At 55.1% G+C, this 11088-nt stretch overlaps 1 protein-coding gene across 2 annotated transcripts in view; it reads left to right on the top strand.

Moving 5' to 3' along the window:
• Window positions 1–343: 343 nt before the first annotated feature.
• Window positions 344–11088, top strand: part of CSF1 (colony stimulating factor 1) — a 19060-nt gene continuing 8315 nt past the window's right edge. Inside the window, exons 1-4 of one of the 2 annotated variants that reach the window (XM_007449305.1) lie at window positions 344–683; window positions 3817–3936; window positions 5190–5252; window positions 6823–6993. In XM_007449305.1, coding sequence (XP_007449367.1) covers window positions 645–683; window positions 3817–3936; window positions 5190–5252; window positions 6823–6993 — 393 coding nt within the window. In that variant the 5' untranslated portion in view covers window positions 344–644. The remainder of the gene's footprint in view (window positions 684–3816; window positions 3937–5189; window positions 5253–6822; window positions 6994–11088) is intronic. The other variant, XM_007449304.1, reaches the window with a different exon arrangement.

The raw sequence follows: 11088 nt of genomic DNA, 5'->3' as shown, positions 1-11088 counted from the left end.
GTGTTTGCCCCTGCTCTCAGGCCATTTCCTGCTCAGATTTGGGAATTTTCAGGCCTAGAGGGAAAGTCCCTTGAAAGGAATATTAGAAAGAGAACACCGGATCCGCCTGAAGAGCGCGGAAGGAAAGGCGAGGCTCTGTCCAAAGCCGGCGCGCTGGAGGGAGGGCAGCGCTGAAGCCCGAGTTACTTTCTCGAAGGCTTTGGCGTTGAGCACAGCAAACAAGGCGACTGGAAGACAAGCGAAGACCAGCCCTCGGGGTGGGGGCGGGGAGGCGGTTCAGTGGGCCTCTGGAGTTTGTGTGTCTGTCAGTGCGCGCGCGCGCGCGCGCGCGCGTGTGTGTATGTGTGTGTGTGTGTGTGTGTGTGTGCGTGTGTGTGCGTCTGGCGCCTGTCCAAGGTGATTTCCCATAAACCACATGCCTCACAAGTCCGCTTAAAAGGCTGTGCCGAGGAGCTGGCCAGTGGAGCCCGGCTCGGGGAAAGTGAAAGTTTTCCAGGGGGCTCTCTGCGCCGCCGCGAGTCCCTCCTCACTCCTGGGACAGCAGCGCGGCCCTCGGCCGGGGCGTGGACTCTGCAGCGGCCAGCGAGCGAGCGAACGAGAGAGCGAGGGCGGCCGACGCGCCCGGCCGGGACCCAGCTGCCCGTATGACCGCGCGGGGCGCCGCCGGGCGCTGCCCTCCCACGGTAAGCAACGGCCGTGGCGCGGGGCCCTGGCTGGGCTGGGGTGGGAGCTCGGCGGCGCGGCGCGGCCCCTGGGAGCCCGCTGCCCGGGCGCGCCGACTGCCGGGGCTCTTCCGCCCCGGCAGCGGGCTCCGGTTTCCATCCCATCGTTGCGCACGGACTGCGCGAGGCCCCTCGCGCTCTGGCTGGGACCCGAGACGGCCCTGCAGCTACTCTTGGGGCTGCGGCACTCCCTCGGGAAAGGGACGGCTGCTCACCCCATTGCATGGAGAGGCACACTGGGCCACCCGCTGGCAAGAGAAAGGGGCTCGCAGCCACGGGGCAGAGGCTGCGTCCCTGACTCTCTCCCTTCTGATCAGCCACGGCCAAGGGACAGGCGGAGTGGCTGTGCGCTGAGGGTGGTGCCTTCCCAGCGGGCATTCCTCATGGGCCATACACATGCTTCTAGGTCCTGCTGGGAAGTGGGCGCTTCTGGATGGGGAAAGTTCAGGGGCCATCCAGCTTATAGAAGGCCAAGGCAAAAGGAAGGTGCAGGGCAAGCCACTACTTGTTCCGGTTCACAGACAGAAGCCGTTGGGCACTTGGGTGGCTGGATCAAGTATGTTTTGTGGGGGGCGGCGTCCCAGAGTTGCATGGGGCCAGCTCTGAATCTTCCTGCCAAACCTGGTTCAGTCCGTTGGGGAGATCCTGGGCTTAGTGGTGGTAGAGGAGGTGGAAGGAAGGTTTGGGGTTGCAGAACTGTGGACAGGGACAGCGGGCTGCTCAGGACTGCATGGGGACTGTCCTGCCCCAACCGTGGGGCAGCTCCTAGATGGCGCAGAGTGGCACCGTTAATGGACAGTAAGTGGTCTTCCAATGGGTTTGCTTCTGAGGAATCCTAGAGGAGAAACCCAGGGGGAAGAGAAGCAGAAAAATATTCGGAGGATAAGGGAGGGGTTTGCAGGTAGGATAAGAGGGAAGAGCCCTTCCACGGGGGAGGAAGAGCCCAACTGAGAGAGAAGAGATGGGGTTAGGATGGGAAATCAGGAAGGGTGAGGTGATAGGCACCAAGACAAACAGGGGCTGGAAGTGAGACTACGAGGAAAGAGGAGGAAAGGAAAGGTGGAAAGAAAGAGGCTGGTTCTAGACAGGGGCAGCCCAAGGGTCCACTCATGCTAAGATCTCTCCAGGGACCTTGTTGATGGGGAAGATAGAACAAGATAGGAGGCAGGTGAGGATGGATAGCTGGGCTGAGATGTCCCGCATCTCTCTGAGACTGAAGCAAAGATTCCTGTGGTTACCCCAGAGGCCAAGGCTGGTGGGTGGGAGGAAGAAAGAAGGGGGGTAGGAGAGCCGGCCCAGCCGGATGCAAGCTAGAGTGTTAACCCTTTGGTGCCCGTCCAGATCCTCCTCTGAGGCCAAATCAGGGTCCCAGGTGCAGGGTGGCCCCTTTGGCTACCTTGGAAGTCAGCCTCCCACATGGTGCCTGAAATAACTCCAAAAGCCAGGCAGCCCTTGGGGTTAAGCATTGCTCTCCTCAAACATCGATATCTTGAAATGCGTGCGGCAAGGCTGTCTTCCTGAACATCCCCTTCCCCATAGGCCCTTTCCTCCATACCACTGACACCTGGGGCTCCGAGCCTCAGGGGCAGCCAGCCTGGGGCAGAGACGTACCTTCTGCATGGCCCAGTTTCCTCCCATGGGTCCTGAATTGCAGGTTCCTGAGGGCCTGGGCAGCTGTTCCCACCCAGAGCTGCCTCCTCAACCATGCAGCAGAGCCCAGTGTCTCCTCCATGACTGTTCTCCCTCTTCCACAGTCTCCCGCCCCCAGGTCAGACCAGGACCCTCACCAGATCCCTGTGCTGAATGGCACTGGGCCATCTTGTGCCTCTTTCCTCCAGGCCTCTCCTTCCCTCTCTCTGCCATCAACTTCTCCCCATCTTTCAAGGCCTCACTGGGGCCCCTCCTCCCTGCAGCCTCCCTGGAGCCCAGCCAGGGCCTCTCCTCCCTAGTAAGAGCTGACAAACATTTGGGCTTTTAGTTATATGTAAATCAGCATGTTGTTGTGGGCTGTTTCATAGCCTCCAATGTGCTACTTGTTTGCAGTATTTGTCTCGTCATCTGAATTACTGAGGCAGAGCCCAGAGCCCAGAACCCAGGAAGGTGCCAGCCCGCACCCCATCCTGACAGCATTTCCCTGAATCTGCCAGGAGGCAATATCCAGCTTCGGAAAAAAAGCCCAAGGGTCTTTCTCTGCCTCTGGCTGGAGAAGGGGAGACCTAGAGCCAGGGAGAGGGCTAAGGGGACCTTGGCAAGAAGGAGGGAAGGGGAACAACAGGGTGTCAGGAGCCTGTCCCATCGCTCTGGGGGTAAGCAGCTACCGGGCCAGGTGGGTGCTGAAAGAGGGGAGAGATCTCAGAAAACATTCTTGCAATGCTAAGAGCTGACTGGCTGGATGCGGAGCCTGATGGGGGCTCCGATAGGCAGGTGCCAGCCAGGGATGGTCTAGAGCTGGCACTGCTGCCTCTGATTAATCGGTTGGGCTCTTTTTGACACACATACCCAGGGCTCCAAAGGTCTGTGGTGCGGGATAGGTTCCCAGTGAAACTGAATTTGGGCCCCTGGTTTTTCCAGTAGCAGAGCCAGACCTGTGTGGAATCAGGTAGGAGGAAGGGCTGGGCCCAGGCAAATACCTCTGGCTCCAAGTCTGGAAGCCAGCCAGTGCAAGAACATGAACTTGAGAGGAGTGGGCAGCTCACAAGATGCCTGGCTCAGTGTGTGATATTGCAGAGACAGAATAATGGGTAGATGCAAGTCCTGCATTCAAGGAGTTTCCTGTGCAATTGACATTTAGACTGGTAGGCATACCTCCCATGTCCTCATTAGAAGTTCAGTGTGTAGTGAGGCTTGGCCTGGGTTAATCTGGGAAGGCTTCTTGGAGGAGAAGACATTTGGATTGTTAGTGAGGGAGAGCAAGGTTGTGCGTGGCTGCTAGGAAATCCTGAGTAAGGTGGGTTCGGGGAATGCTGCATTCTGGAATGAGGGGCAGGTCTGTAGCATTGTGGGTCTGAGGTCCTTGCTTTTCCACCCTCAACAGGGCGTGGGGGTTCCTGGGGAGTCTGAGAGCTGGGGAGAAATTATGCCCTCTCTGTCACAGACATGGCTGGGCCGCCTGCTGCTGCTGGCCTGTCTCCTCGTGAAGAGTACTACCGAGGAGGTGTCGGAGAACTGTAGCCACATGATTGGGAACGGACACCTGCAGTTCCTGCAGCAGCTGGTGAGTGTGTGGCCCTGCCTACCTTACCTTCTCCCCACTGGGGAAACGGAGGCAGGAGTCAGGGAGCAGGGCCAAAGAGAGTGGTTGTAGGCAGAGAAATACGGCCATGCAGGATGTGGCTCGTGGCTCCCACTAGCTCCACGGATGTTCTTCTCACTGACCTTCTAAAGGTCAATGCCTCTGAGCCCCACCTCAATCCTGAAGCTCTCTCCCACTCCCCTGCAGGCGGTGGACAGGGTGGACTTCTAGCTGGTTGCCTAGGTTAATGATTGCCTGGAATGTCAAACGTGGACTCTGAAAAAGTTTGTAAAGCCAGCTCTCCCTCGGTGGGATGCTTCCTCTGAGGAGCCAGCCCAGTCTGCCTGCTGTGTCCAGATGTTGCCTCTAGCTCCTGGACTCCCAGATGTGCCGCCAGCCTGGCACCAGGGCCTCAGCCAGATTTGGAAGGGAGGCTCCCGCCTAACTCCCAGCCCTCCCCCCTCACTTCCCTGGCTCTTGCCCGAGCCCTGGGGCTGTAATGGTCTGATCACCCGGGCCATGAAGGAGCCCGTGCCTCACTCTAATCGTGCCAGCGGAGTCGTCAACAATTTCAAACATGGTTCAGCCAGGCAGAATCAGGTTGCTGTCATGGCTGCTGTCCTGCTCGGAAGAGAATTTACCAACCCTCTAGCCAGCCAGGCAGTGGGGAGCATCACAGGCTAAGGCCAGCTCCAGGGCCCTGAGCTTGGAGCCCATAGGCTGGGCCTCCTGCCTCTGTTACCCCCTATGCTCTTCCTCCTGTATGTAGCTGCTGCAGCAATCCAAGGTAGACCAAGAGCCACCACATTCTCTGAGGCTTAGAATCACAGAACCACTGCTCTGAGGGCCAGTGAGGGCTTTAAGGGCATCTAGCCTCAGTCCCTACAGATCCTGAATCCCCAGAGCTTGTCTAGCCTCTGCTTGAATGCCTTCCAGGACAGGGAGCTCACTACCTTCCACAGGAGATTATGTCCTATATTAGACAGTTCTTCCTTATAACAAGCTGGCATCTGTGAGATTTCAGAGTGGGGGGTACAAGACAGAGACTCCTTGTTCTTCTGGGCATGTGGAGGGTACAGGTCTTCCCCTCACCTTGGCTCTGTCTTTCCAGGTGTGGTTGGGGGGAGATGGATGAGGATCAAACCCTGATCCATCCAGAAACTCTAGTCTCCATTCTTAGGCAAGCTCAGTCGAGTGCAGACACCCTGCCACCACTGGCCTGCTCTCTTTTACAGATTGACAGTCAGATGGAGACCTCGTGCCAAATTGCCTTCGAGTTTGTAGACCAGGAGCAGTTGGTGAGTTATGGCTATTTACAAGGCCCGTGTGCCAGCATGTATGAACTTCCCAGGGTGGGTGTATGTGGGAGCATGAATGCAGGGGAAGTCCTAGAGCTGGGCAGGGTATGGTGTAAGGACCCCTGGTACTCAGGTCTGGGGTGCCAGGGTCCAGGGCTGAGCTGGGCAGGGCCCAGGGCTCAAGTCCCCTGCTGCTCCCTTCTGCTGGCCTGGCACATGTCAGGGTCTTACTGTGTGCCAGGCACTTTTGATCCTGACTACGTGGTTCACTCTTCTTGTTCATGAGGGGTTAAGGGAGAGAACATAGGTAGTAAGTCGTGTGAACGCGGGCAGGCTGGCTCTAAGGCCTAAGGCAAACCGGCACTTCTTCTGGGTCAAATGTTTTGCTTAAGGATGTCACCTCCATCCAGCAGACAGACCAGCATCCAGGGAATCAGTCCAGCCCTTTCCCTCTTCCTCCTATCCCACACCCAACTGTGTGCTGCTGGTTCTATCTCCCAGCATCTCCGGCTTCTGGGGCCTCAGCCCATCAGTTGCTTGGACGATTTCAAAAGCCTCCTAAATGGCCTTCCTGCATCCAGTGCACCCCTCACCCCACCACTAGTGGGGGAGCTCTCTGAACCACAGCCTGCTATCTGCACCGCCTCCCCCAAACCTGGAGACCCCTCACTCCAGGAGAAAGCCTAGGTTGTTTAGCCTGGGGTTTACAAGCTCCAGTCTCTATCACACGGCCCAACCCACTACTCCCATTCCCTGTTTCTTCCTGCTTCCAGGCCTTTGCACAAGCTCTTTCTGATGCCTGTGATGCCTTTCCAGCTGCTCCCACCCCAGCCTTTATTCCACGTCTGTTCTACTTTGTGCCTCCTAGAAAATCGCCATCATGCCCAGAATTTGCTCCCATCTCTGAGCTTCTGCACACCTGACCCATACACATTTCTATTAGAACTGGAGACCACCTCATGGTCCAAGGAGTAACCTCGGTGTTCCACTCACTCACTCACTCACTCACACCTTACCAAGCGTTTACTACTAGGAACCTATTGCACCAGGTGCTAGGAATACAGAGCTAAAAGCCGAGTCTTCATTGAGGCACCCACCATCTCTTTAGGGAGACAAAACACTGAGGTCATTCTTTGGACCCCGAGGTAGTCTCCAGTATCCCTGTGGCCTGGAGGATTAGAAGGAGCCACCTGGTAAAGGGCTTTGTGTGAAAGCAAGCCAAAAGAGGGTCAGAGACAGAAAAACAGAAGTTCCCCAGAACCCACCCTACCTATACACCTTCATCCTGATTAAAGCCTCATCTTTCAGAAATCTGAGGATCTCTCTGGTCAGAATCCACATTTCCTTCCCTCTACCACAATCCCCAGCAGCGCCAGATCGCAACAAGGGAGAATGAAAGCCAGCTGAGGGCAGCATTCTCCTTCTTACTGGAGGGGGTGGCCCCTCTCCTCAGGAGTAAGGGTAGGGCAGGCCGCAGCCCTCCATCTGCCTGGGGTGAGGGCATCCAGCACAGAGCTTGGGCTCCCAAGTGGCATCAGCCAGGTCGTCAACTCCAGGTTCTACTTTTCAGAATGACCCCGTGTGCTACCTTAAGAAGGCATTTCTCCTGGTGCAAGATATAATGGAGGACACCATGCGCTTCAAAGACAACACCCCCAACGCCATTGTCATTGTCCAGCTCCAGGAACTCTCTCTGCGGCTGAGGAGCTGCTTCACCAGGGACTATGAAGGGCAGGACAAGGTAGGAGGGCCCTGGAGCCGGGAGCACGGAGTGGGGGAGGGCAGAGGGCAGCTGCGGTGGAACCATCCCTACGCATAGGCACAGAGGCACTCGCTGGCCTCAGCCATGTCATTGCTCACTTGCTCTCTCACTCACATATTCATCCCATCAACCTTTGCCGAGGACTCACTGTGCAGGAGGCACAGTGCTAAGCCTTGATGATGTCTTCAAGAGCAAGAGCTACATGGTTCCCACCCTCTTGGAGCTTATAGTTAAGGGAGGTTGGCAGCCGTTAAACAAACAATGACACAAGTAAATAGAATTTTAACCCATGAGGACTATTCATTCATTCAACAAATAGTTAATGAGTGCTTATTGCATACCAGGTATTGTTCTAGACTCTGGGATACAGCTGTGATCAAACAAAATTCCCCACATTCATGGAGGTTACATGTAGCGGTGGTGAGACAGTTAACGAAATACGTAAGTAAAGTGTCAATAACTGCATTGCGGAAAGAAAACCAGAGAGGGAAGACCTGAAGCAGGCAGGTGAGGGAGTGAGCCAGGAAGGAGGAGTACATGGGGCTCTGGGAGAGAGAAACAGGACTTGGGTTTAAAAGGCAGTGGCAAAGAAGAGACAGGGAAGGCTTCTGAGTAAGAAAATATTCACTTGAGGTCCAAAGATGAGTAAGAGGAAGAAATAAGGCTAGTCAGAGCATTCCAGGACAGAGAACGCTGGGCACAAAGCCCTAGGTGAGCAGGAAAGTGCACATTCGGCCCCCAGGTGTGGTCAGCACGGCCAAGGCAGGGGAGTGAAGGGGAGAGAGCCAGAGAGGTGGGAGCCAGATCATCTGGGGTCTTAAAGATGGGGGATTTTGTCTAAAGAGCGAGGGACCTAGTCTAACTTGCGCTGAGAGACCATTCTGGCTGCTGTGCGGGCAATGGTATGTAGGGAGCAGGGATGGAGGCTGGGCAGCCAGCAGGAGGTGCAAGTCCAGGCGGCTTGGACTAGGGTTGTGCAGTGAAGGTGAGGCAAGGGGACGCATTCCTGAGTTTAGAGAAAGAACCCGAGCCCTTGGTAATGCAGCGGCCGTGAGTGTTGAGGGAAGGGAAGAGTCGTGATGGTTTTGTCTTCAGCACGTGGAGTTCCCGTGATGCTGAAATGGGGCAGAGCAGGTTTGAGGGAAGGGCAGGAGTTCAGGTTGGGGTACATTACACTTGAGATGTTCGTGAAATGGCTGAGTGGAGATGTCGAGCAGGCCGCTGGACATACTGGTCTTGAGTTTGGCTGGTGATAGACAGACGTAAGTGGTGTTGGTCTGCAGGTCATCGGTGAAGCCAGGGGACTGTATAACACTGCCCGCTGTGAGCAGAGAAACAGGCCCAGGAAACCCAGCATTTGTTTAGAAGTCAGGCACTGGAGGGGGCCTGGCAAGGAGGCTGAGGAGTGGTCTAAGGGGTGGGAGGGAACCCAGGAGAGTGTGGGATCCCTGAGCACATGAAAAAGAGCACTTCCAGATGGGAAGAGTAGTCAACTTTATCAAACGGGGTTTGAGAAGCCAAGCAAGAGAAGGGCTGAAAAGTGTCCAGTGGATTTGGCAACGTGGAGGTCGCTGTTGGAGGCAGGTGCCAGATCAGTGAACAGAAAGTGAGGAACTAGAGGCAACACTGTGAAAGAACCTGCCTCCAAAGAACCGCAGAAAAAGAGAGGTAGCTGGAGTGAGTGTGGGATGGAGGGAGGGAAGACTTTTAAATAAGAGAGGTGTTAGATCTGTGGTTTTCCAATGTTGAGGTTCATAAGAATCACCTGGGAGCTTGTTTAAAATGCAGATTCCCAGAACTTCCCTGGTGGTCCAGTGGTTAAGACTCCACGTTTCCACTTCAGGGGGGTACGGGTTTGATCCCTGGTTGGGGAACTAAGATCCCGCATGCTGCGTGGCCAAAAAATAAAAGTAAATAAAAAGGAAGTCTTGGGCTTCCCTGGTGGCGCGGTGCTTGGGGGTCCGCCTGCCAATGCAGGAAACGCGGGTTCGTGCCCCGTTTCGGGAGGATCCCACATGCTGCGGAGCGGCTGGGCCCGTGGGCCGTGGCCGCTGGGCCTGCGCGTCCGGAGCCTGTGCTCCGCAAATGGGAGAGGCCGCATCAGTGAGAGGCCCGCCTAACGCAAGAAAAAAAAAAAAAAAAAAAAAAAAAAAAAGGAAGTCTTCATTTTAAAAAATGCAGATTCAAAAAAAAAACCACTTTCCTTTTAAATAAAAGCTCAAAAAACATTTTTTAATTAAAAAAAATTTTTAATGCAGATTCCCAGTATGCACCCCTAGAAAGTCTGATTCACTGGGTCTGTGGGTGGGCCTCAGAATCTGCATTTTAGCAAGCCACCCACCCTGCACACTGTATGGGATGCTGGGGGCAGGGGAGCAGACTCCAGGAGCCGGGAGCCAGTGAAGCTGGAGGAGCTGGTCTCCTGAGGAGCCGGCAGGGGACGAATTCAGAGCTCGGGAGGCAAGAAGGCACAGACTGTTGAGACAGGTAGACATCGGGACCTTCTGTCCTTGTTTTCTCTATGAAGTATGAGGTGAGGTATGAAGGACACAGAGATTTTATAAGAAAGATGAGAAGAAGCCACTTTCCTGTTCCTTACAATTGCCCTGGGCGAGAGGCAGGCAGGGATTGTTGTTTTGACTTTACAAGTGAAGAGATGAGCCCAAGCTGGAAAGTTCATTTGGCCAGCGTTGCTGAGCTGGTGAGTGATGCAGCCAAGTCCAGGTCTTCCCATTCCCGCATTCATTCTCTCCTTTATCTGGTAAACATCTACTAAGGGCCTACTATGCACAGCCCCTGGGCATCCAGTGATGCCTTCAAGGACTTCAGCACCTAGTAAAGCCCGTAGTTCTTCCCCAGGTAGGTCAGTTTAAGGAAGGACTTGGGAGTCATCGGCAGGTGGGCCGTAGATGTGATGAAGCCCTGGGCACAGTGTCTGGGGTGAGAGTAGGGGTGGGCCCAGGACTGAGCTCTGAGGAGTGCCAGCCTATGGAAGTCAGGTGGAGGGGGGCAGCCTGGTAAGGAGACTGAGATGGAGCAGCTCAAGGGGTGGGAGGAAAACCAGGAGTGTGTGAAGTTTCTCAGAGCTCCAGTGGGTGTGGGGAGCCTGGGTCCCACGAGCAGAAGAGAAAAGAGCAGCTCAACAGACATCGCTGGAGCAGCCTTGGCTCTCCTTCCAAGATACACCAGTGCCAGAGAAGGACCCACAGCCCCGTGGCCTCCTCCAGGCCATTCTCCTCACCACACAGGACGATCTCTCTAAAAGACTGGAATCTTATGCTCCACTCACCTCCCCAACATCCCTTCAGTTCTCCTTGCTCTGCAGATAAGGTTAATGGTTCTTTTTTTAAAAAATAAATTTATTTATTTTATTTTATTTATTTATTGTTTCTGGCTGCATCGGGTCTTTGTTGCTGCACGCGGGCTTTTCTCTGGTAGCGGCGAGTGGGGGCTACTCTTCGTTGCGGTGCGCGGGCTTCTCATTCTGGTGGCTTCTCTTCTTGCAGATCACGGGCTCTAGGCATGTGGGCTTCAGTAGTTGTGGCACGCGGGCTCAGTAGTTGTGGCTCGCAGGCTCTAGAGCACAGGCTCAGTAGCTGTGGCGCACGGGCTTAGTTGCTCCGCGGCATGTGGGATCTTCCCGGTCCAGGGCTCGAACCCGTGTCCCCTGCACTGGCAGGTGGATTCTCAACCACCGTGCCACCAGGGAAGCCCAGGTTAATGGTTCTTGGCATGGCCAACAAGGCCCTGCAGGACCTGGTCCTTGCTGACCTCTCTCAGCTGCATCTCTTGTCACTTTCCTCCTAGATGGCTGTGCTATAGCCACTGTAGCTTTCTTTTTCATCTTCTAACATTTCAGGCTCTTTCCTGCATCAGGGCCTTTGCACAGTCTATTCTCACCACCTGGACAGCTCTCTCCAACCCCGCCTCCTTTCCTGGTTAAGTCTTGCTCATCGTCTGGTCAGTTCCTTGGGGTCTCCCCCAGGCCCTCATTTAGTTCCCCTTGTTATATACTCTCAGATCATTCTTCTTTTTTTTTTTTTTTTTTTTTTTTTTTTCTGTACACCGCCCCCT

This window comes from Lipotes vexillifer, unplaced genomic scaffold (genome assembly GCF_000442215.2).
Source record: "Lipotes vexillifer unplaced genomic scaffold, Lipotes_vexillifer_v1.1 scaffold393, whole genome shotgun sequence".
Lineage (NCBI taxonomy): Eukaryota > Metazoa > Chordata > Mammalia > Artiodactyla > Lipotidae > Lipotes > Lipotes vexillifer.
The sequence above is the reverse complement of the archived record's forward strand: the minus strand, read 5'-3'. Positions and strand labels throughout refer to the sequence as shown.